Genomic DNA, 24,957 nt, shown 5'->3' with positions numbered 1-24,957 from the left:
GAACCTCCTTCTGTCTCCCAGTTAATTCTGAGCCCAGGCAGACACTTCCTGTATGTATCCAAGGGTCACACCAATGTCCCTGGGTGACCCCTCCAGCCCTGTTGTGGTTTGGGAGGAACCCAAAGGGCACCAGGGCTCGATTGTGTGCAGGAAAATCTGGATTGTCAATGTGTGAGCCCACCCTGTGCCCCTGGGAACAAACTCCAGAGGGATGGAGCCAGCAGGGCAGCCTCCCTCCCTCCAGGCCAGGACAGGGGTGACTGGGGGTGGCATGAGGATGGAGAGGGTTCCAGCCAGGTTGGAGCTCCCTCATCTAGTGAAGGTGTCCAGGGCTGGAACAAGGTGATCTTCAGCTCCTTTCCAACCCAGACCAGCCCATGGCTCTGTGACTGAAGCTGGGAGGTCACCAGGAAGCCCTTGGTGACAGGGACAAGGGGCTCCTGCTCCCCAGAGCTCACTCTGGCTCTGCCAGAGCATCACAGAGGGGTGGATGCCCAAAGATGGGACAGACTCTCCTTGCCCTGTTCAAAGCCATCTGCAGCTGGCCTTGGGGAAGGGCTTGGGAGCCAAATTCCCGATGCAATGAGTGATACCAGCACAGCCCCTGGCACAGAGCACACAGGGTTCCCTGTGCCAGCTCTCCCTGGGGCGCTCTGCTGTCCCAGCCCGGCTGGAGGGGAGCAGAGCAACCCCCAGCTCATCCCTTCACCCTCCGGGCACTGAGGATTCCCAGCGGCTGAGTCAGCTCTGGGGGATGTGTCACTGCTCTGGGGGCAGGAATGCGGGGCTGGAAGGTTGGATCCAGCCCGGGGGGTGTCACCCCACTGGGGACAGGCAGCCAGAGCTGCCTGCTGGGTCACTGCTGCCCCAGGGCAGGAGGGACTGATGGTCACTGTGCCAGACAGGAGGGGCTGATGGTCACTGTGCCGGACAGGAGAGACTGATGGTCACTGTGCCAGGCAGGAGGGGCTGATGGTCACTGCTGCCCCAGGACAGGAGGGGCTGATGGTCACTGTGCCAGGCAGGAGGGGCTGATGGTCACTGTGCTGGACAGGAGGGGCTGATGGTCACTGTGCCGGACAGGAGGGAGCCACAGAGTGTCCAGGTGGCCAGAAATGTCCAGAACATCCTGGCTTGTGTCAGGAATGGTGTGGTCAGCAGGGCAGGGGCTGTCCCCTGTGCTGGCACTGCTGAGGCATCTCAAATCTTCGGTCACTTTTGGGACCCTCATGACAGGAAGGACATTGAGGGGCTGGAGTGTGTCCAGGGAAGGGAACAGAGCTGGGGAAGGGGCTGGAGCACCAGGAGGGGCTGAGGGAGCTGGAAAGGGGCTCAACCTGGAGAAAAGGAGGTTCAGGGGGCCCTTGTGGCTCTGCACAGCTCCCTGCCAGGAGGGGACAGCTGGGGCGGCTCAGTCTGACAAGTGACAAGTGACAGGACAGGAGGAAATGGTCTCAAGGTGCTCAAGGGTGGGTTTAGATTGGATATTAGGAACAATTTTTTCACTGAAAGGGTGGGACAGGCATTGGTGCTCAGGGCAGTGGTGGAGTCCCCACCCATGGAAGTGTCCAAAAACATGTGCCTGTGGCACTTGGGGACATGATTTAGTGCTGGGCCTGGCAGTGCTGGGCTGATGGTTGGACTTGATGATCTAAGAGGCTTTCCCAAGGTGAATTCCACGATTCCATGGCAGTGGCAGCAGGGGTGGCAGCTCAGGCTCTGCTGCCCATCCCAGGACAGTTTCTGTCACTGCCACTCTGAACCTGTTCAACATTTCCTGGATAACCTCAGTCAGGACAAGCTGCTCCTGAAAAGCAGGAGGTTTTCCATAGGTTGTTTCAGTAGGAATAGGAGCAGGATGGGGACCAGGCAGGAAACTCAGGAAATGAGATTTTAGGGGTTGCTTTGCAGTGTTGAAGTCCAGCCTGGAGCATTGAGTGCCACAGGAGCTGGAAAGGGCCTGGGCTTTCTGATTTCAATTTGAGGAGGCTCCTGTGACAGCCAAGGGAAGATTTTAGTTTGCTGGAGCTCTAAGAGGTCAGGATGGGCTGAAGTTCAGGATCTGTGGCTCAGAAAACCTCCTGGAAAGAGGTCTGGAGTCACCCAGTGGACACAATGCACCGAGCAGACACCGAGGGGTGCCCGGTTCTGAAGGGCTGGTCGGGATCTGCCATGGCTTTATTTATTCAAAAAACAGCTCTGAAAATTCCAGGGGAATCTTTGGGATTCTCAGGCTGGCTGTGAGCAGGGACATGTCCAGCTGTGCTGTGGGTGCTCACAGGGAGCCCCAGATTCCTGCAGGGGCAGCTCAGGATCCACCTGGATTTGGGCTCAGCCTCCACTGCAGAGGCAAAACTGGGAAATCATCCCTGAGCCCTGGAGGGGGTGAGGACAAGGACAGGGGGCTTGGCTCAGGTGTCACTGAGTGTAGTGGCTTTGATTTGTCAATTTGAGTTTTTTTCATTGTGAGGTAGGATTAGGAGGAAGGCAAAACAGGATTAACTTTAAATGGTACAAAGAGAAACTTTGTTATTTGAAACTATAAATAAAAAACAGAAAAAAAATTTAGATTACTTTTCTTTCCCTTACACATTTCATTTTTTTATACTGAAAAGCAATTCAGTCAGTTTATCATTTTTAAAATAACCTTTTACTAATTCACTGGGAGAGGAGATTTCTCTTTTTAGTTCATGGAGATTCCTCTACAAGAAACTGTTTTTTCACAGTCTTGGTGTCACAGTGATCATCCCACTTAGGAGAATGGAATTCTGATTACTATGTAAAATTTTTTTTTTTAACCAGCAGTTTTTTTAGAACTATTATTGAGGACTGCATTAACTATGGGGTACACTTTAAAGATTATAACAGTTCAAAGAAAAGTTTTATTCATCTTTGAAAAAACAGGTTTTTCTTCTTTTTCTTCTTGCCTGTGGGAGCAGCAGGGGTCTTTATTTTTTTACTATTCAAATTTAAGAGATCACATTTTAACATCTATTTACTTTAACACTAATGCTTTTGTTCATGTTTATAGTTAGAACAGTTACATCCACCCCATAATATCTTTATGTGTTATAGCGAAACAAGAGTTATGGGAAGCTGAGGTGTTCTGGTGTGGGCTGGCTGGGGTCAGCTCTGCCACCTGAGCTGAGGTGATGCCTGGAGGAGCTGGAACAGAGTCCAGACAGAGTTCAGAGGAATGAAATGTAATTTATTGAGGGCCCTTCAAAGGCCACACCCTGGCAGTCCCAGTGCCACTGCCTGGATGGCTCCAAGACGGAAGCAGAAGAGAGCTTGGTCAGGAGAGCTCACATTTTTATAGGTTTTAGTCCAATTAATAGCCTCAAACCATGAAGTTCCATCCTCCTTGCTGGCCTGCCCTCCTCTTTTCATGTTGTTTATACTTAGAGCCTGAAGTTTGAAGAGATTGTCCTTGAGTCCCCAGCTGGAATGGGAGTGTTTTGTCTTCATCAGAAAAGCACACCCAAGCAGAACAGAAAAACTTAAACCTTGAGGCATCAGGGGAACCCTCAGAGCCAGGGAACCCCCAGAGTGCTTAGGCTGAGCCCAGAGAAGGGGACAGCTGGCAGTGGCCTTGGGGTGGCTGCAGCTGGCAGGGTCTGATCTCATTGTCCCACCGTGCTGAGGACACTCAGTGTCCCCATGTCCCCATGTCCCACCCAGCTGGTGACGCTGCCCCAAGCAAATCCTAATCTGGGTTTTGTTTCTCTGTGTCTCTCCTCCCCCCCATGTCCCCTCTGCAGGAGGTGTGCAGCGAGCTGTGGTGTCTGAGCAAGAGCAATCGCTGCATCACCAACAGCATCCCCGCGGCCGAGGGCACCATCTGCCAAACCAACACCATCGACAAGGGGGTGAGGCACCCTGCACTGCACTGCCCTTGGCTCCCTTCTCCAGCCAAAAATGGGATTTTTGTTCACACTGGGGGTGTGGAGTCGGTTTGGGAGCACCCAGCAGCCTGTGCTGACTCCCAGAGCTGTCCTGGAGGGAGGCTGGGATGGGCCAGGGAGCCCAGAAATCAGCACAGGGTCCAGCTGAGAGCTCAGCCTGGGCAGGGCTGGGGTGTGGGATGTGGGATGTGGGATGTGGGATGTGGGATGTGGGATATGGGATGTGGGATATGGGTATGGGATATGGGGATGGGATATGGGATATGGGATGTGGGATATGGGATGTGGGATATGGGATGTGGGATATAGGATATGGGATGTGGGATATGGGATATGGGATATGGGATGTGGGATATGGGATGTGGGATATGGGATATGGGATATGGGATGTGGGATATGGGATGTGGGATGTGGGATGTGGGATATAGGATATGGGATGTGGGATATGGGATAGGGAATAGGGAATATGGGATGTGGAATGGGGAATAGGAAATAGGGAACAGGGAATAGAGAATAGGGAATAGGGAATAGGGAATAGGGAATAGGGAATGTGGAATGTGGAATAGGAAATGTGGAATATGGGATATGGATTGTGCAATATGGAATGTGCAATATGGAATGTAGAATGTGGAACAGGGAATAGGGAATATGGAATGTGGAATATGGGATGTGGAATATGGGATATGGAATGTGGAATAGGGAATAGGGAGTCCCTGCTCCAGTAAAGTCCTTCTTGGTGTCCCCCCTGAGGCACAGCAAGGTGACCTCAGGCAATGCTGTGTCCTTAGTGAGCACCTTGTCCTCAGCTCTGCTGGGATCTCCTGGGATCTCCTGGCTGCTCTGAGAAAAGGGAAATTCCCCCCCCCCCAATTTTCCCAGATTTTTGCTTTCAGGGGAACTTGGGAAAAACTGGCTATGGTGAAACCTTGGTTTTTTACTCTCAGCTAGGAGGGGAGGACAGGATTTTCCCTGACCATGAATTGCTTCACTCCCTACTCCTCCTACTCTCATTTTCCCCAGCACAAAGTGAATGCATTGCTCAAAGACCCTGTGCACACTGGAGAGTGGCTGGGACAATGGAGAATCAGGGCTGGGACATTCCCCATTCCACTGGAAGAAAAGTAATTCCCAAGAAACATTTCAGACCCTTAGGAAGCTGGAGAAGCTGCAGGGGCTCTGACAAACCCAGGATTCTTTGCAAGGCTCATTTTATTCTGCTGGAAACTGGGGCAGAGAGCAGCACACACCCTGGGGCTGCACACCCCTCCTGCTGCACACACGTGGATCATGGCATCTTCCCCTCCTAGTCATGGCTTTTTCCCAGCTTTTCCCACTTTGAAATATCTCTTTTCCCCCACTTTGTGACTATTTTTTTACCAGGGAAGGGAAGTGAAGCAGTCACAGCCCCCAGAATTTGGGGAGCTGCTCCCTGGGGGGATTCTGGCTCACTTTGAACCCCCAGTTACCCTGTGCTTGTCCTTTTGGATCCATTCATTCTTTGGAAGTGATTTGATGGCCTTGGGTGGAAGAAGATGCATTTTTATATAAAATTTCTGCATTGTCCCCAGCTGGAGTGAGCCCCAGACCTCACTTGGTCCCCAAGCTCTTCCCTGGATTCTCCCTTTGCCCTGGGGAGAGCAGACAGAAGGATCAGGGAATTTCAAGTGTGAAATATTAAAGGAGAGAGAAAATTCCTGTGCTCTGCCAGCCTGGGGGAAGGCTGAGCCAAGCTCTGCTGTGCCCACATCCCAAACCTCTGGGTATTTCCTCCTCCCAGATCCTCCTTTTTTAAATTAATCAATCTCCTGTGATTGTTATGTCTTCACCTGTCTTACCCCAAGAACCCACAGTGGCATTTTTTGCTCCTTTTTCCCAGTTTTTGCCACTTGCAAACATCTCTTTCCCCAATTTTATAACTGCTTTTTAACCAGGGTTCTTCAAAAATGAAGGGGAGGGAAAGGAAAGGAAAGGAAAGGAAAGGAAAGGAAAGGAAAGGAAAGGAAAGGAAAGGAAAGGAAAGGAAAGGAAAGGAAAGGAAAGGAAAGGAAAGGAAAGGAAAGGAAAGGAAAGGAAAGGAAAGGAAAGGAAAGGAAAGGAAAGGAAAGGAAAGGAAAGGAAAGGAAAGGAAAGGAAAGGAAAGGAAAGGAAAGGAAAGGAAAGGAAAGGAAAGGAAAGGAAAGGAAAGGAAAGGAAAGGAAAGGAAAGGAAAGGAAAGGAAAGGAAAGGAAAGGAAAGGAAAGGAAAGGAAAGGAAAGGAAAGGAAAGGAAAGGAAAGGAAAGGAAAGGAAAGGAAAGGAAAGGAAAGGAAAGGAAAGGAAAGGAAAGGAAAGGAAAGGAAAGGAAAGGAAAGGAAAGGAAAGGAAAGGAAAGGAAAGGAAAGGAAAGGAAAGGAAAGGAGAAAAAGGAAAGAGGAAAAAGGAAATCCTCAGGAGTCATTTGGAATATTGTGGAGTATCCTGGCTGTGCCTGCAGAGCATCTCCTCCCCATGGGATCCCCTTTGGAGAGGCACTGCTGCTCCCAGGGATGTGAGCTGGGATTCCTGAGAAGCCACTGTGCATTTCTCCCGGCTGCCCATGCAGAGCTGGCTCGGGAGGAGCAGGGAGAGGCTGTGCCAGCAGCTCCAGGGTGGGTTCCCAGCCCCTGGAAGGAGCACACAGCGCTTTCTTCCTTCCTGGGATTATCTCAGCCCCCGGGGCTCCGTGTCCGGCACCGCGCCCGGAGCGCGGCTCTGGCACTGTCCCACCCCTCCCGTGGCTGGGGACTGCAGGGGCTGTGGGACACGGGCCAGGCCCGAGAGAAATATTTTATAGGCAAATTTCCATGAGCATCTGTGTCCCAGTAGGACAGGGACAGGCAGATTCTGTAAGGATCCTCAGCAGAACAATGGCACAACAACGCTGATATTAAAATTTAAATTTTATTTGAAGCTGAACCCTTTGTTGATCAGGACATTTTAGACATGGGAAGCACAACCTGAGCTCCCAGTACACACAGGACTCACTCTGCCCTGGCAGTGGTTGTGCCCCAGGGTCCTGCCCTGCCTGGCAGCTGCAGCTCCAATCCAAGACCACTGGGAACTCTGCTGAGGGCTTTTATAAGATGTGAGATGTGGGAGCCAGGACCTCTCTAGAAGAGAATCCCAGACTAGACTGGGTTGGGAGGGACCTTAAACCTCATCCAGTGCCAGCTCTGCCATGGCAGGGACACCTTCCATAGCCCAGGCTGCTCCAAGCCCTGTCCAGCCTGGCCTTGGACACTGCCAGGGACCCAGGGACAGCCACAGCTGCTCTGGGAAACACCTGGGATGTGACCCCTTGCCTGTCCCCCAGGGGCTGGGACTGGGGACACTGCTCCCACTGACCCACAGGAGAGGCCAGCACCCTTTGCCTTGGAGAATTTGGCTCTGGGGCTGCTGCAGCTCCAAGCTCAGACTCCTCAGAATGCAAGATTCCAGCCCTGAGCTGGCTGTGGGAGAAGGAGCCGCCGTGGGCGGGTGTCCCAAGCTCTGTGTCCCCGCAGTGGTGCTACAAGAGGGAGTGTGTGCCCTTCGGGACGCGGCCGGAGGGCGTGGACGGAGCCTGGGGGTCCTGGTCCTCCTGGGGCGAGTGCAGCCGGACGTGCGGCGGCGGCGTGTCCTCGTCTGTGCGCCACTGTGACAGCCCCAGGTACGGGGGCTGGCCTTGTCACCATGTCCCTGCAGCGTCCCCAACCCCCACAGGGCCTGTGCACTGCAGGGAAGGGGCTTGCTCAGCCTCTGCCTTCCCTGGAAGTGCCCGAGCAAGGAGCAAATTGGCAGAGAGTGAAGCGTAAAGCTGGCACAGATGGCACTGCCCAACTCCCCAGCTGGAGAATTGGCTCACCCACCAACTTCTGCCTCTTCCATGGATTCAATTTGGGAGGGTGGTGGGGGAGGAAAGGCAGTGAGAGAAGGAGAAGCACCCCCAGGCTGTTCTCTGCATTATCCTGTTAAAGATGCTGACAGTAATCCTCTCCTCCAGTGCCACCCCAGCCCTGTGCATGTCCCTCCATGTCACCTGAGCATCAGTGACAGCTGCTCTTGGGTCCATCCACATAAAGCTGGACCTGCTTCCATTTCAGTAATTTCTTGGAAGGTTCAGCAGGGTTTGAATGCATTGGTGTTGGGGCTGCAGCACACCCCCAAACCCTCTGTGCAGCCCTCTGTGCACTGGGGGAGATTTTAGGGGCTGTGCTCCAACCGTGCCCAGGCAGGATCAGTCCTTGTGCAGAGCAGGGTTGGGAAAAGCCACCTGGGACAGCCACCCCAAGCTCCTCGGGACAAAAACCTGCCCCAAACAGTGCCTGGAGCAGTTGCAGCATCTCCTTCCCTCTTTGGCAGGCCCACGATCGGAGGGAAGTACTGCCTGGGAGAGAGGAAGCGCTACCGCTCCTGCAACACCGACGTGAGTGGTGCTGGGCTGGGAGGGATGGGAGGGGTGGAGGAGGGGGATCAGCCCTGTCCAAATGGGATCAGCCCTATCTGGGGGATCAGCCCTGTCCAGATGGGATCAGCCCTGTCTGGGGGATCAGCCCTGTCCAGATGGGATCAGCCCTGTCCAAATGGGATCAGCCCTGTCTGGGGGATCAGCCCTCTCCAAATGGGATCAGCCCTCTCCAAATGGGATCAGCCCTCTCCTGGAGGGGTCAGCCTTGTCCAGGTGGGATCAGCCCTCTCCAAATGGGATCAGCCCTGTCCAGATTGGGATCAGCCCTGTCCTGGAAGGATCAGCCCTGTCCAGATTGGGATCAGCCCTTTGTGGATGGGATGAGCCCTGCCCAGGCAGGATGAGCCCTCCCTGGGTTGAATGAGCCCTGTTTCATTGGCTGAGTCCTCTCCCAGTAGGATGAATCCTCTTCAACTGGGATAAACCCTCTCCGGGTTGAGTGAGCCCTGTCCAGATTGGGATGAGTTCTGTCCAGGGGGGATGATCCCTCTCCAAAGTGGGATCAACCTTCTCTGGTTGGGATGAGTCCTGTCCGGGTTGAGTGAGCCCTGTCCAGGTGGGATCAGCCCTCTCCACACAGCTGCGGGCTGCTCTGTGCAGCCGTGGGAGGAGGAGGATGAGGAGGAGAAGGAGGAGGAGGAGGCAGGGCGGGGTGTGCCGGCAGCCATCCCGCATTGGGGAATTCCGGGCAGGACCGGGCAGGTTTAGGAGCCGGCTCTGGGGCGGGTGGGCTGCACGGACCTGCGGGGATTCGGGATCCGGAGGGGCCCGAAGATGAGGAGGGAAAGGAGGGGAGATCCAGGATTGCAGCGCTGCCGCTCGCAGGCTGCACCTGCACGGCTGCTCAGGTGAGAGAGGCTGGGTCACTCTGCTCCCGCGGCTGAGGGTTAAACCTCAAAGATTTACAGAAAAAACTCTGCTGAGGGGATGCTCAGTGAAGCCTGGGAGCTGGGGAATTATAGTTTAACCCCACGGGCTGTGGTGAGGGAAACAGATGGGTGCTGCTGCTTCCCTGGGCTCTGCACCTGGTTTGGAGGGATGGCTCCCAAGGGTCACATCTCAGTCACAGCTTCTGGGGTCCCTCCTCATGCTCGTGGTCTTCAAATCGTGTCCAGCTTTGCAGGAGGGACTGTCCTGCCCCCTTGTAGCAGTGTTAGGGCTGGTGTCCCTGTCCCCAGGGGCGGGTGGCAGTGCCTGGAGCAGCCCCTGCCCTCCTGGCAGCCAGCCCAGCCCAGGCTGAGCAGTGTGTGCCCGGTGTGTGCCCTCAGGACTGCCCGCCCGGCTCGCAGGATTTCCGGGAGCTGCAGTGCGCCGAGTTCGACAACGTGCCCTTCCGAGGGAAGTACTACACCTGGAAAACATACAGGGGAGGTGAGTCAGGGCACTGTGCTCTCCCCACGCTCTGCAGGGATGGCTCTCATGGTCCAAGGGGTCTGGGGACACTTGGTCAGGATTTGCACAGCTCTGGTCCCACAGGTTGGCCTCAGTGCTGCTGGGATGTGCTGCCTCCCCTCAGGTGACAGTGACAGTGACAGCGACAGTGACAGTGGCAGTGCATCCCTGCAGGAACCTGCTGTGCCCCCATCCTGGGTCACCAGCCCTGTGCCAGAGCAGTCCCAGTAGCTCTGGAGCTGTTCTTTCCTCCAGGCTGGTCCCTCAGCTGCAGAGGGAGCAGAGGAAGGACAGGAGAAGGGATGAGGCAGGGAAAGCTTCCTGAGCAGGAGAAGGGATGGGATCCTTCAGAGAGCAGCACTTCCCTCCTCCCGAGGTCAGCCCTGGGTCCTGCACAAGGGTCTGCTGAGGAGAGGGGGCAGGAGGAGGCTCTGGGGCAGAAATCTCTTAATAATGAGGAGGAACAGCTCGTCTCTTTGTGGAGTTAATGAACTGGACTGGGGAAATCCTTCCCAGCTGTGTAAACAAGCCCAGCTCCCAGCGGGGCTCCTGCAGCTGGAGCAGCTGTGCTGAGGCTGCAGGGGATGGATCAATAAAAATGTAATAAAATTGTGAGGCTGTAAAGTCACCCCAAGGCCCCAGTGCATGCCAAGGTGGAAGACAACCCTGCAGGCTGGAGCCGCCCTGGCTCAGACCTCTCTCCTCCCCAGGCATGGCCCAGGGCTTGGCTGGCCAGCTGAACACCAGGTCACCTGACCCTGATATGGATTTTTGGCTTTCAAAGGGCCTCTTCCTCTCTCTCCCTGCCTCAGCTTCCTCTGCCATAAAATAAGTGATGAAACCTCTCTCCTGGAGGGAGGCTGGGAGTGCTGACAGTGCCATGGTTTGAAGGGATCTGGGAGTTTCATCTCCTCTTCCCACACTGGCTGTAGGCAATGGTCACAAGGAGCACTTTTATTTTGTTTATTTGGTGTCAAAGGGTGTCACTGTTGTCCCCTGGGTGGCCCAGGGAGGAAGCATGGAGTGGGGAAGGTCAATGAACTTCTTTGCACAAGTCTGGGCTCTCTCAGATCTGGGGAGACCTGGTTTGTGTCCAGTGCCTAAAGGGGGCTGGGAAGAAAGACAAAGAATTTTAGTAAGGCCTGGAGGGACAGGACACAGGGAATGGCTTCCACTGCCAGAGGGCAGGGCTGGATGGGATATTGGGCAGGAATTGTTCCCTGGGAGGGTGGGCAGGCCCTGGCACAGGGTGCCCAGAGCAGCTGTGGCTGCCCCTGGATCCCTGGCAGTGCCCAAGGCCAGGTTGGACATCGGAGCTTGGAGCAGCCTGGGACAGTGAAGGTGTCCCTGCCATGGCAGAGGTGGCACTGGATGGGCTTTAAGGTCCCTTCCCACCCAACCCCCTCTGTGACTCCATGATTTCAGCAGGACCCTCATCCTCACATGCCAGGGGTGGTTTGTGATCCTTGGTGGCATTTGGGTGGCAGTGGCACATCCTGGGGGAGGTGGGGATGTCCCCTGCTCCTTCCCCATGTCACAGATTCGACCCCAGGGAATGGCTCCCTCCTGTCCTGCCCCCAGGCCCTGTGTCCCCCCTGTGTCCCCAGGCTTTGGGGTGGCAGTGAGGGCTGGTCCCCATCTCCTGACCCTTCCAGCAGTGCCCAGAGGTCTCAGGTGTGGGGGGTGTCAGGTGTGGGGGGTTCAGTCCCTCCCTCCCTCCCTCCCTCCCTCCCAGCACCCCCCAGGACCCCTCTTTGCTGCAGCCTCATCCCTGGGCACTGCTCAGCTCAGCCCCTCGAGCTCCCCACAAGGGTGGGAGGGTTCGGGGGTTCCTCACTCCACAATTCTTTGGGGAATATCCCGGGCACGGAGCATCCCCACCCTGCAGACAAGCAGTGCCCCCGCAGCTCGGAGGAATTTGGGAAGGGAAGAAGGGACACGGGGTCGCTGAGGTCGGGCTGCTGTTTTCCTGGCGCTGATTTCCAGCGATCCCGGAGCCCAGAGCCCGGAGAGGAGCGCTGAGCTCAGCAGTCCGCAGATACCTCGTGGAACGCGGCTTTAATTGTTTGTTTACTTTGCTTTGTTCGCTGCGTTCTTCATTTTGCTCTTGGCCGATGCGGGAGTTCGGGGAGAGCGAGGGGAGGAGCGGGAGCTTGCGGAAAACAGGAGATTGCTCGTCAGAAATTGTAATAAGGCTTAATTCCTCCATGGGAGAGGGCAGGCAGGAGGAACAAAACATCCTCGGAGGCAGCAGCCTGCTGGAAATTTTCTATTTTAATAACTCTGTTAAATGTGCAAAGGAGGAACCACGGCAGACCCCAAGTGAAGGGATCAGAATCTGCAGGTGCCTGGCTGGGGCTTTCACCCCTCTGGGACAGGGACAGGAGCCCAGGAAGGGCTGGAGCTGTGTCAGGGCTTGGCATGGAGCTCAGGGAAAGGTTCTTCCCCCCGAGGGTGCTGGGCACTGCCCAGGCTCCCCAGGGAATGGTCCCGGCCCCAAGGCTGCCAGAGCTCCAGGAGCGTTTGGACACCGCTCTCAGGGATGCTCAGGGTGGGATTGTTGAGGGGTCTGGGCAGGGCCAGGGGCTGCTCTGATGATCCCTGAGAGTCTCTTCCAGCTCAGGATATTCTGGGATTCCATAATTGCATTTAGCAACATCCCCTGGGCCAGCTCAGAGGTCCCACTCATTCTGTGGGAGTTGCTCTCCTCCCGTCCCCAGGAATTCCAAGGCACCCCTTGGAATCTTGCTGAGGATCTTGCTGTGGTCCAGACTTACCCTTGCTGTGCTCAGTGCTGCTGTCATGGGGACACAGCTGTCACTGGAGCCACCTGAGCAGGGACAAGGGCACCCCTTGGCCAGCTGAGTGCCAAGGACACTCCAGTTCCCAGCAATTCCTGCCTCCTTTCCTCTGGGATGCTGAGCTGGCTGCCAAGGGCAAATCCTGCCTGGAAATTGTCCCCAGGCTGGGTGTGGGGACTGTTCTAGAGCTCAGGTGGCCCAGGCAGCTCATGGAGCAGTGGCAGTCAGGACATGGGGACCAATGCAGGGTCACCCCTCTCTCCCTCCTTCACTCTCCCTGTTCCTCTCCCATGGGGTTTTAAGGGCAGGAATCCCCTGTGAAAGCTTTTCCCAAGTGAGCAGTGAGGAGACCAGCAGGAATTCATCCCTGATGCCTTATTGAGCTACCTAAAAACAGAGGCTGAGCAAAATAAGGAGAATCAAAAGCAGTTATATTTATTGAGGGCCTTCAGGTACATTTGGGACAGTCAAAGTCCCCCCAGGGGCTGTACCCAAAATGAATCACATGTCACAGGTTTTCATTCTTTTATAAGTTTGACCCATTTGCATATTGGGGGTTAATCTTCCAATTACAGCTTCAGGTAATGAAGTCATTTATCCCCAGTTTGCTCACTTTTGTTTCCATATCTCAGGCCTGAGGCAGTGAGGTGTCCTTGATTCCCAGCCTGGAGAGGAATTGTTGTGTCTGCCCAAAATGGGAGCACAGCAGCTAACATAGCTATGGAGTTCAGAGTTATACACTAAAGAATTGCAGGATTACAAATAGATGAAAAATGTAAAAGCTGGGATCCTAAGGCGTCATCCCACATGCAGCAGTGTGACCACAGGACCCGAGCCCCAGCTCCCTGCAGCCCCTGCTCAGCAGCTGCTTCCCAGAGCTCTCCAGGGGCTTGCCCAGGCATCCTGCTCCAGAAAATGCCTCCAAGCTGCTGAATTCCCCTCTCATGTCTCCTCCTGTTCCTCCCTCTCCCAGCTTTGCTCTCTCTTCCCCCAGCTGCACTCGGGTGCTCCCAGGCACAGCTGGGCCCCCCTCCCCTCCCTCTGTCCCTTTGATGTGCTGTGGTTTGTTTCCAGCTCTGCACATTCCCATTCCTCCCATCCAAGGTGCCTTCCAGCTCTGGCACAGGGGTCAGGACTGTGGCTGCTGCCTCCAGGAGGGAACTGCCACAGCTCAGGCACCTCTGCCAGCGTCCTGCTGGGTCTCCTGGGATGCTCAGTAAGGGCAGCAAAGGCACAAGCCACACCAGGATTTGATAAAATCCAGTGGCAGGAGCCAGGGAATGCTCTGCTGGACCCACATGCTGCTCCCAGGCTCTTTATCCAGATATCCAGGCACTGTTCCTGGGGTGATGCTTTGGCAAAGGTTGTTGGAAATGCAGGAAATACAGAAATTTCAGCTGTACCTTGAAGATCCTTCTCCTTCATCCTCACACTGCTGTCAGCAGCTTTGCTGCACACAAAGGAATGGTTTCTCTGCTATTTGGTTGTTCTTCTGAAAACACCTTGGGAAGGTGACTCAGGAGCTGCTGCCTCAGTTTCCTCATTGGTAAAGTGGCCAGAAGGGTTTTACAGCTTGTAAAGTGCCAGGAGTGACTCAGATAAGAACAAATCCCTTTGTTTCCTCCCCTGGCACACCCAGCCCACGTCCCCAGGCTGTGCAGGAGGGGCAGTGTCCCCCCAGTGTCCCCCAGGGGTCTGAGTCCAGCTCCAGGGCCATCCTCCTGGTTTTCCCCATCTCTGCTCTGCTTGGCAGCCCCGTTTGAAGCTGTGCTCCTTCCCCAGGGGGTGTCAAGGCCTGTTCCCTCAACTGCCTGGCCGAGGGCTTCAACTTCTACACGGAGCGGGCGGCGGCCGTGGTGGACGGGACCCCGTGCAGGCAGGACTCCAATGACATCTGTGTCAACGGGGAGTGCAAGGTGGGACAGCCCCGGGGGGACAGGGACAGGACAAGGGCAGGGGGACAAGGAGAGAGCCCCGGGCAGGGGGGACATGGTCAGAACCCCGGGTAGGGGAACATGGTCAGAACCCTGGGCAATGGGACATGGTCAGAACCCCGGGTAGGGAATGCTGCACTCAAACTGCTCACACAGACAGGGGATGGGTGCAGGGAGAAGAGAGCTGGGGGTGCTCACCTGGAGAAGGCTCCAAGGACAGCTCAGAGCCTCGTGCAGGGCTCCAGGAGAGCTGGAGAGGGACTGGGGACAAGGGATGGAGGGACAGGACACAGGGAATGGCTTCCACTGCCAGAGGGCAGGGCTGGATGGGATATTGGGCAGGAATTGTTCCCTGGGAGGGTGGGCAGGCCCTGGATCCCTGACAGTGTCCAAGGCCAGGCTGGACCGAGCTTGGAGCAGCCTGGGACAGTGGAAGGTGTCCCTGCCATGGCAGGGGTGGGATGAGATGATTTTTAAGGTCCCTCCCAACCCAAACCATGCTGTAATTCCATGATTTCTCTGCCTGGACACCCAGTGGGAGCAGGAACATTCCCACCCATGCTCTGCAGGCATTCCCTGCCTCAGGGATGGATCTCTGCACTCCCAGCCTGTGCAGCTCCAGGCTTTTGATGTTTCCCCTGCAAAGGGATCTGGGGGCAGCTGTAAAAGTTCATTATAAGAAAGTGCAGTGGGAGTGGCCAACATCCCCCAGCAGACAGACAGACAGATACACTGTCTGTCTCCCTTCCTGTATCTCTGGGATCTTTTTGTCTCCACGGGGCTGTGGAACAAAGGGGGATTGCACCAGAGGGCGCCACAGTGACTGGTGACCCTTGTGCCACCCCACGGGCGGTGACAGAGGGACAGAGGCCACAAGGACACCTGAGCTGCAGGGACAGGGCTTCCCTTGGGCTCCTCACAGGCATCCCAAGCTCTGCTTTATCCCAGGATTCCTGCCTGCACCCCCAGCCTTGGAGAGACATCCCCACAGAGGGGTGGCACAGGGGACACTGCTGACGTGTCTGGGGCAGTGAGGGGACCTGGGATGCTGCAGGGGAGGTGTGGGGAGGGAAGGGCCCCTCCAGGCTGGCTCAGTGCTGCTGCTCCTGCTCATTGCTGCTGCTCCTTCCCTCAGCACGTGGGCTGTGACCGGGTGCTGGGCTCCGACTCCAAGGAGGACAAGTGCCGGGTGTGTGGGGGAGATGGCAGCTCCTGCGAGACCATCGAGGGTGTCTTCAACCAGTCCCTGCCCGAGGGAGGTAGGGAACAAACGGCCTGATCACCCTCAAATCGCTCCTCGACCTCACCTGCCCCTGGGGACAGCAGGGACATTTCCCAGAGCAACATCCCGAGGGGTAGGACCAGGCTGGGAGGGAGTCAATCCCTCCTGTCCAAGCCAAGCTTCCACTGCACCCAAATCTCTGCCACAGAGCTCCAAGCTCCTCCCCAGCTCCACAGGTCCAGCCAGGGTGGGTCCCAGCTCCACAGCACGTTCCCAGTACAGCCAGCCCCATCACAAGGGCCCACAGTGCAAACCCACCCCAGTCTGGTGCCCCAAATGCTTTTTCCATCATTTCCCCGTGGATAAGGGCTTGGTTCACACTCCCATCCAGCCCAGGGCAGCTCTGGCTCGGGGGTTGGAGGCTGAAAATCCCACTGACCTGGCTGTCCCACAGGTTATGAGGAGGTGATCCAGATCCCCAAGGGCTCCGTGCACATCGACATCCGGGAGCTGAACCTCTCCATCAACTACCTGGGTGAGACAGGGCTGGGGGTGCTGATCCCAGCCAGGCCCTGCCATTCCCCTGGGATTCACAGGCTCTGGGAAAGGCCCAGCAAGGAGAACTTCCCACTGCAGCTGGGGATGGGGTGGGGGGTGCCAGGATGGGGTTTGGGCAGGGGAAGGCAGCAGGGCAGTGTGTCCCAGGCCAGCACAGGCTGTGTGTCCCAGGCCAGCGTGGGCTGTGTGTCCCAGAGCAGCACGGGCTGTGTGTCCCAGGCCAGCACAGGCTGTGTGTCCCAGACCAGCACAGGCTGTTTGTCCCAGGTCAGTGTGGGCTGTTTGTCCCAGGCCAGCACAGGCTGTGTGTCCCAGGCCAGCACAGGCTGTGTGTCCTAGGTCAGTGTGGGCTGTGTGTCCCAGGCCAGCACAGGCTGTGTGTCCCAGAGCAGCACAGGCTGTGTGTCCCAGAGCAGCACAGGCTGTGTGTCCCCCAGTGTCCCTGTCTGTGTCAGCATCACAACCCTGAGCAAACCCCACATCCTGCAGTTCCTGGCACTGCCTGTGGCCCCCTGGCATCCCCCCTCTGTCATCCTGGGGATTAAAAACGCTCACATTTTCCTCGGGCTTGGTTTTCCAGTCCCACTTCCATAACGAGGTTTTTCTTCCCCCTTTTTCCTCCCTGTCCTCAGAGCGATGCAGGGCAGGGCAGGGCAGGGCAGGGCAGGGCAGGGCAGGGGGTTCTTGCCCGGCTCTCTGCTCGGTGCCTGCAGAGCAGGAGCCCGCAGGATTCTCCGGGCAGCATCCCTCCCGTCCAGCTCCCTTTGCTGGAGCTGCGGCCACCCCTCCCTGCCCAGTGTGTAGGGGCTCCCCTGAGCGCTGAGGACAGCGCTGCCCCCAGGCTCTGCCACCTCGGGATCTCTCCTGGCAGACGGAGGGAGCCTCCTGCATCCCCCCAGCTCGGGGGATCCTCCCTGTCCGAGCGCGGAGGGAGCGGAGCCCGGAGCCGCTCCCGGGGACAGCGGGGCAGGAGCGAGCGCTCCGATCCCCCTCTAGCGACACTGCCGGGCAACCACAGCCGGCCCCGGGCCAGCAGGGCCAGCAGGGCCAGCAGCCCCGGCAGCCCCGGCAGCCCCGGCAGCCCCGAGCCAGTTTGCACAGCTGGCTTTGAGCCTGGCTTCGTGGCCACAGCTCGTCCCCAGCCCGGTGTCCCCAACCCCGTGTCCCCCATTCCGCTGTCCCCAGCCCGCTGTCCCCAGCCCCGTGTCCCCCAGCCCGCTGTCCCCAGCCCGCTGTTCCCAGCTCGGTGTCCCCAGCCCGGTGTCCCCAGCCCCGTGTCCCCCAGCCTGCTGTCCCCAGCCCGCTGTCCCCAGCCCCGTGTCCCCAGCCCCGTGTCCCCAGTCCGGTGTCCCCAGCCCGCTGTCCCCAGCCCAGCCCAGCTCCCCGCACTCTCAGGAGGTGCTGGGCAGGCTCAGACCGCCCCGTGGGTGTCTCTGTGACACTGTGTGACCCCGAGCCAGCCCCATCGTGCCCTCGCTGTGGGACGAGGCTGACACCATTTCCCCTCCGTCCTGGCCATGCTCTGAGCCCGGCAGGTGAGAAGCAAATGGGTGAAGTTGTCCCAGGTGCCTCCAGCCTTTGTGCTGACCTCGCTCCCTGTCCTGGCAGCGCTGCGAGGGGACAGTGGCGAATATTTCATCAATGGGAAGCTCTCCATCGATCCCCCCCGGCGCTTCGACATCGCCGGCACCACCTTCCACTACAGGAGGTCTCCTGAGGAGCCCGAGTCACTGGAGGCTTTGGGACCCACCAACATCACCCTCTTTGTCATGGTTGGTAACTTCAGACCCCTCCCAGTTTGGTCCTAGCAGGGCTAGAGGGACCTGGCCATGGGTACCTGGGGGTGGAGCTGATCAGCCCTGGAGTGGCTGTCGGGAGTAAAGGGACACAGAGACCAGAGGTAATTGGGCTAAATTCACACAATGTCACAAAATTAATCAGCTTGGAAAAGCCCTTTGAGACCACCGAGTCCAACCTGTGACCTGGCACTGCCTTGTCAGCCCGACCATGGCACTGAGTGCCACACCCAGCCTGTGAAAGAGTCACTCCAGGTGGGACAGGAGCCCACAGTCCCTGCCTTAGGGCCACTGCTTGATCCACTGGGCACTCTCAGGTCTCCCTCCCCAATTCCCAGGTCTCCTGCCCTACTCTGTCAGGTTTGGGGATGATTCCATCCTTAAGTGCCTGGGAGCTTGATCACTGTCACCACTGGTGGCTGCCCTGCCAGGTCTGGGAGGGGCTGCCGAGGGGACAGGGAAGATTCCAGCTGCCCTGGGTGTTTTAGGGGCTGGGGGATGTCACCTGGGTGCTCCCTGGGTGGCACTGATGTCCTGGGGGTGCCTTTCCCGCAGGTGCTGGTGCGGACGGAGCTGCAGGGGATCCGCTACAAGTTCAACGCTCCCGTGGGCAGGGATGGCTCCAGCCAGTACTCCTGGCACTACACCCCATGGACCAAGTGCTCTGTGCTGTGTGCAGGGGGTGAGCTTCCATGCTGAGCCGGTTTGGGGGATGTGTGGGACCCTCCTGGGCTGTGTCAGGGGCTCTGGTTGGCTCTGAGGAGCTCTGGGGTCTCTGCATGGCCGTGTCAGAGTTGTGTCAGGCAGTGCCAGGGCAAAGAACCTGGGTGCTCTCTTCAGCTGGGCTATAGGTATGGGTGGAAGGACCTTAAAGATTAAAACTTTCCACCTCTTTCCACGGGCAGTGACACCTTCCACTGTCCCAGGCTGCTCCAAGCCCTGCCCAGCCTGGCCTGGGACACTGCCAGGGATCCAGGGGCAGCCACAGCTTCTCTGGGCACCCTGTGCCAGGGCCTGCCCACCCTCCCAGGGAACAATTCCTGCCCAATATCTCATCCAGCCCTGCCCTCTGGCAGTGGGAAGCCATTCCCTGTGTCCTGTCCCTCCACCGCTTTTGAAACCCATTTACTCGTGCATGCAATCATAGAATGGCTTTAGGTTGGGATGAACCTTAAAATTCATCCAGTGCCACCCCTGCCATGGCAGGGACACCTCCCACTGTCCCAGGCTGCTCCCAGCCCTGTCCAGCCTGGCTTTGGACACTTCCAGGGATGGTCAAGGACAGGTCAGCTGGTCACAACAGCCCCTGTGGCCTCAGATCTGTGAACTGAAACACATCTTGTGCTTCCCTGAATCCTTGCACTGGTTCCCATGTGGATTGGCTCACAGCTTTGGGCCGTGTCTCAGGACTTTAGAGTGCTGGCTGGGAGGGGCTGAGCTGGAATTCAGAAGAGAGTGGCCCAGTAATGTTCCCTGTTTAAAGCTCAGGGCTTGTCTTCCATGCCAGACCTCGATCAAGTGTTGTCCCTCCTTGTTCCTGTTATTGCCCAAGTGCTGCCCAGAAAGACCAGAGTTAGGACAGGTTCATTTGAGCATGAGACCCCTGGAATGCTGTGATTCTCCAACCTCTGGTGTGTCCTGCCCTGGCTGCTGAGCTCCAGAGTCCCAGAATCATCGAGGCTGGAAAAGCCTCCAGGGCCATTGAGTCCAACCTGTGCCCAATCCCCCCCTTGTCACCCAGAGTGCCACATCCAGGCACTGACACCATCATTCCACACCATCTCTTCTATCTGGAGATGTCAGAGAAGCCCTTGGTTATGAATGGAGGAGTAAGTTCAGGCTCCATGTGCAGGGACAAGTGGTTGCTGTGTCACATCACAGGGGCAGAGCTGTGGGGCTGGCACCCACAGCCCAGCTCTGCTCCAGCCTCAGCCTCCTCCTCCCTTTCCCCCTTCCCTCCTTTCCCTGGGCAGGCAGCCAGATCCAGTCTGTGGTGTGCAGGAAGCTCTCTGATGGCTCCACCGTGCCCAACCATTTCTGCAGCGCTGACACCAAAGTGCCTGAGAGGCAGAGGAGCTGCAACACCGAGCCCTGTCCCCCAGCGTGAGTACTGGGGCAGGGACAGGGAGCTGGGGGGAACTGGGGTGGAAGAGACTGAAATTCCCCCTGGCTTCATTTCCCAAGTCACAGCAGGTGACACTGCCTGGCTGGAGCAGCTCTGCTGGGGAATGGGGCAGGGGGCTCTCTGTGTGTCCCAGGTATTCAGTGAGTCCCTCAGGAATTGTCCCAGCCCCTCCTGGCTCCTGTCCTGAAGGGGAAGGGCAGAGGTGCAGGAGCTCTGTGGTTCAGCCAGAGCTGCCTGGGAGGCTGTGGCTGTGGGGACAAGCCCAGCCCAGCGTGCCCCTCCAAGCTCTGCTTGCCCCATCTCCAGCTGGGCCATTGGGAACTGGTCCGAGTGCAGCCGGAGCTGCAACGAGGGCGTCCGGACCCGCAGCGTCTTCTGCAAGAGGAAGATCTCTGCCAGCGAGGAGAAAACCCTGGATGATGCCTCCTGCAGCCAGCCACGGCCAAAGATGCTGGAGCCCTGCAACAACCAAACGTGTCCTCCAGAGTGGGTGGCCCTGGACTGGTCAGAGGCGAGTGCCAAAGGAGGGACACGGAGCTGGGGAAGGTCTGGGGAGCAGCTGAGGGCACTGAGGAGCAGAGACTGAGGGGAGACTGCTCAGGGGCTGAGCTCTGCTCTGGGACAGGGACAGGAGCCCAGGAAGGGCTGGAGCTGTGTCAGGGCTTGGCATGGAGCTCAGGGAAAGGTTCTTCCCCCCGAGGGTGCTGGGCACTGCCCAGGCTCCCCAGGGAATGGTCCCGGCCCCAAGGCTGCCAGAGCTCCAGGAGCGTTTGGACACCGCTCTCAGGGATGCTCAGGGTGGGATTGTTGGGGGGTCTGGGCAGGGCCAGGGGCTGCTCTGCTGATCCCTGAGGGTCCCTCCCAGCTCAGGATATTCTGATTCTGGGATTGACATCATCCCTCACCTCTCTGAGGGCACTGCTCTGTAGGACAGTGCCAATCACTGATGATGCCCATAGAGAGCACAGTGGGAATGTTGTAGCTCAGGAAAGGTGGGAGCAGCACGGGGGGAGCCAGAGCTGCCTCTGTCCCCTCCTTTGCAGCCCCCCTGACCGTGTTCCCTGTCCCTGCAGTGCACCCCGAGCTGCGGGCCCGGCTTCCGCCACCGCATCGTCCTGTGCAAGAGCGGCGACCACAGCGTGACCCTGCCCACGGCCCAGTGCTACGAGGCTGCCAAGCCCCCCACCAGCATGAGGTGCAACCTGCGGCGCTGCCCCCCGCCCCGCTGGGTCACCGGCGAGTGGGGAGAGGTAGGGACAGCCCTCCCCGCCCAGGCCTTCAAACCCTGCCCTGCAGGAGGATTTAACCATCCAGCACAGCCCTGGGTGGCCACCACAGCTATCAGGAGACAGCAGGACCCTGTGGCAGTGTTCTTTGTCCCTTTTTTGGCTCGTTTGTGGTGGTGACCTAAGGGCAGAGCTGACCCTGGGGGTCCCAGGCTTAGCAGGACCCCACAGAAGTCATTGGAGGGTCCCCATGGGTGGCTGGGGCAGCAGGGCAGTGGCTGGGGCAGCAGGGCAGTGGCTGCAGAGGTGACCTGATGAACCCCCCAGAGCCCATTGGGGTGACCCTGCCCCTCCTCCCTGCCCTCCAACACCCCTCGAGCTGCAGGGTGACAGCGGGGTGCAGGAGGCCTGGGAAAGGGCTGGATGAGGGATCCTCCCTGAGCCCTGGAGAATCCAACCAAGCTTTTTTGGGTCATGCCAGGGAGGGATGGGACAACCACCCCCAGCACCCTTTGCACCCCCAAATCCCCATCTGTGCCCACTCCTGTCACATTCCTAAAGCCATAGTGGCCATGACAGCTCCCTCTGTGCTGTCCTCACTGCCAGGAAAATTAATCCACAAACACCAAAAGTTTATGCCCAAAAAGGAGACAGAGGAGTAACTTGATTTGTATAAAGGGAGAGGCCATGGAGCATTCCCCTGGGGTCTCTCAAAGTTTTGGAGGATGCAGCCTCCCTTTTTATCCTATTTTCCTGGCTGCTTTTCCCTCTCTCTTTCCCCATGGGCTGAGGTACTTGAGAGGCACTTGAGACTTCCCAGAACACCTGATACCTGAGATTTCTCTCTAATGTACAACCCTCCCTTTTAATTTTTAATTCTTATAGAATTCATGGAATTTTTCCCTATTGCTTCTTTCATCTTTCAATATCCAATTCATTTATCAGCAAACTCACAGCTGGTTTGTAAGGACAATTCCCTCCTTGCTGTCCCCACAGTGCTCTGCCCAGTGTGGCCTGGGGCAGCAGAGGAGATCCGTGCAGTGCCTGGCTCACACGGGGCAGCCGTCCATGGAGTGTGTGGAGTCCCTGCAGCCCCCTGGGATGCAGCAGTGCGAGACCAAGTGCGAGTCAGGGCCCACAGACAACCCTGAAGGTGAGGGGACACGTGTGCCACTGGGGACAGGGACATGGGAGCCAGCACAGCACCAGCTGGGCTCTAGGGTGGGATGACTCTATGGCCAGGTTGGACACTGGGGCTTGGAGCAGCCTGGCATGGTGGGAGGGGTCCCTGCCCATGGCAGGGGGTGGAAAGGGATGAGCTTTAAGATCCCTTCCAACCCAAATCTGTTGAAAGTTGAAAGTGTGGCCATTCTCAGGCTCTGGTCCCCTCTGGTCCCAGGCCAACCTGGTGTGCCATGACCCCGAGGAATGAAAGAACACCCTGAGAAATGCAGGAACTGCACCTTGCCAAAGAGAGGTTTCCATCAGTGAGGTCCTCAGCAGCTTCTTCACCACAGCTGCATCTTCCAGCTTCCTGGCAAAGCCCCCCAGGATGTGCTCAGCCTGCCTGTGACCCTGCTCCCCTCTCTGTGTCCCTGCAGAGTGCAAGGATGTGAACAAGGTGGCCTACTGCCCGCTCGTCCTCAAGTTCAAGTTCTGCAGCCGGACCTACTTCCGACAGATGTGCTGTAAAACCTGCCAGGGGCACTAGGACACAGCGGGACACAGCGGGACCCCCCTGGCAAAACTGGAAGGCCAAAGCTCCGCCCGAGCCGTGCCCTCCCTGCCCGCCCCGGGAATCTCCCCTGGCTCCCACACAGCTCTGGCCACGCTCCCAGCAGGAGCCAGCATCACCAAACCCGTCCCCACAGCCCCCCTTGGCCCCCCAGCTTCACCATGGCAGGTTCCCAGTTAAACCACTGCAGCCCCAGCTGGATGAGCGCTGGGAGAGGGGGGAGCTGGGCAGGGCAGGGACTTTACTTGAAATTCTGATGTTGTTATTTATTAGTAGCGGAGCCAGGTCCCGCAGGCGCCACTGAGGGAAGCGGCACCGCTCGCCCCGCTCCTGCCTCATCCTGCTGCGTGTCCCCAGGGCATCCCCACGGCCTTGAGCACCCCCGGGGCTCTGCCCTTCCCTCGGGGTCCCAGGGGACACAGGGAGGAGGGCTCAGTGCCTCGGGTGGCCAGCGTGGCTTGTGGCTGCTGGGCGATGGATGAGGAGGAGCTGCTGTGGGGAGTGGGGCTGAGCTGGGGTTTTGTCCCCTTGGTTTGCACCCTGTCACCTCGGGACTGGCAGCAGGGGACAGGGAGCAGGTCACCCCCTGAGCAGAGGGTGACACCAGCTTAACTGGGAGAGGGGGCTCTCCAAACTCCTGTAGTGACCAACCTGGATTGGGGTGTTCCCCTATTTGTCCTTTAACGCCCTTGTCACTTTTAGGACCAGATTTTATCCCTTGAAGCACGAGCTGAGGTGGGGGCAGAGGCGTGCTCAGGGCATCTGCATGGGCATGGAGGCTGTGCCAGGCTCAGGGAGCAAATCAGAGGAGGATGCAGGACACAAAGGGTTCTGGTACAGTGTCCCCAGGACATGAAGGGTCCTGGCACAGTGTCCCCAGGGCACAAAGGGTCCTGGCACCGTGTCCCCAGGGCCTGGCCATGCCCAGAGATCTCCTCAGCCTCTGCAGTGCCCTCACTTCCAAAGGTGCTTGACTTCCAAAGGTGCTTTGCCTCCGAAAGGTGCTTTGCCTCCCAAGGCAGCCTGGCCATGTGTGGCTGTGGCCTCGAGGTGCCAGTCCCAGTGCCACCCACTCCTCTGCCCACAGGAGGCCTCCAGTGATGGGAAAAGAGCCGGCTTGAAATTCCTCCAGGTCACCTCGTGGCCAAACCTGGGCCAAATTCTCCCTGGGCAGCCTGTGGAGGAGACCTGACTTCAACTCTCCAGAGCATGTCCTTTCTGTTAGCATTGTAATTGTTATTATTACAATTATTCTCAGGCCTTTCCACGTCACAGAGAAGGGAAACCTTTGTCCAAAGCTGTGTTTTGTTCCCTTGAGGCCATCCCTGTGGTGCAGGGAGGGGACAGACCCTTCCCCCAGAGCAAAGCCCCCGTGTGTTCCTGTCCCAGCTGCATTTCTGTGTCCACCTGCTCCTCAGCCGATCGCAGCTTCTCTGGTGCTCAGCAAACCTCATTTCCCTTCCTTCCTGGTGCCATGCTCCATTCTGATGTTTTTGGGTGAGGGGAGGGGGTGTTTTCACCGTTTTTATATCGATATATATCTACTGACCAATGTTTAACATACTAACTCTGAGGAGGAGCGACGTAACGGCATGAATTATAATAAAGGAGTAGCTACGATCCCGGGCACAGCTTCTGCTCCCACTTGTGTTCCTCCAGCCCAGGGCTGGCTTTGGGCACCCACAGCACCACAATCCACCCCAAAGGAGGGGTTTGAAGCAGGGGAGGGTTTTCCCTGGGGAGCAGAGCAGTTTGGAGGGGTGGGGATTCACCCAGAGCTCCTTTAGGACATGGAGGAA

At 57.5% G+C, this 24,957-nt stretch overlaps 1 protein-coding gene across 2 annotated transcripts in view; it reads left to right on the top strand.

The window, feature by feature from the left end:
- Nucleotides 1-24,778, top strand: part of ADAMTS10 (ADAM metallopeptidase with thrombospondin type 1 motif 10) — a 63,346-nt gene extending 38,568 nt beyond the window's left edge. For both annotated transcript variants that reach the window (XM_033082343.2, XM_033082344.2), the window contains exons 12-25: nt 3,762-3,869; nt 7,426-7,571; nt 8,264-8,327; nt 9,638-9,740; nt 14,345-14,478; nt 15,632-15,755; nt 16,173-16,253; nt 17,885-18,048; nt 18,628-18,754; nt 20,046-20,175; nt 20,504-20,708; nt 21,271-21,447; nt 22,420-22,576; nt 23,025-24,778. In XM_033082343.2, coding sequence (XP_032938234.1) covers nt 3,762-3,869; nt 7,426-7,571; nt 8,264-8,327; nt 9,638-9,740; nt 14,345-14,478; nt 15,632-15,755; nt 16,173-16,253; nt 17,885-18,048; nt 18,628-18,754; nt 20,046-20,175; nt 20,504-20,708; nt 21,271-21,447; nt 22,420-22,576; nt 23,025-23,134 — 1,830 coding nt within the window. In that variant the 3' untranslated portion in view covers nt 23,135-24,778. The remainder of the gene's footprint in view (nt 1-3,761; nt 3,870-7,425; nt 7,572-8,263; nt 8,328-9,637; nt 9,741-14,344; nt 14,479-15,631; nt 15,756-16,172; nt 16,254-17,884; nt 18,049-18,627; nt 18,755-20,045; nt 20,176-20,503; nt 20,709-21,270; nt 21,448-22,419; nt 22,577-23,024) is intronic.
- Nucleotides 24,779-24,957: the final 179 nt, after the last annotated feature.

The sequence above is a fragment of the Catharus ustulatus genome, chromosome 29, assembly GCF_009819885.2.
Source record: "Catharus ustulatus isolate bCatUst1 chromosome 29, bCatUst1.pri.v2, whole genome shotgun sequence".
In the NCBI taxonomy this organism is placed as follows: Eukaryota; Metazoa; Chordata; class Aves; order Passeriformes; family Turdidae; genus Catharus; species Catharus ustulatus.
The sequence above is the reverse complement of the archived record's forward strand: the minus strand, read 5'-3'. Positions and strand labels throughout refer to the sequence as shown.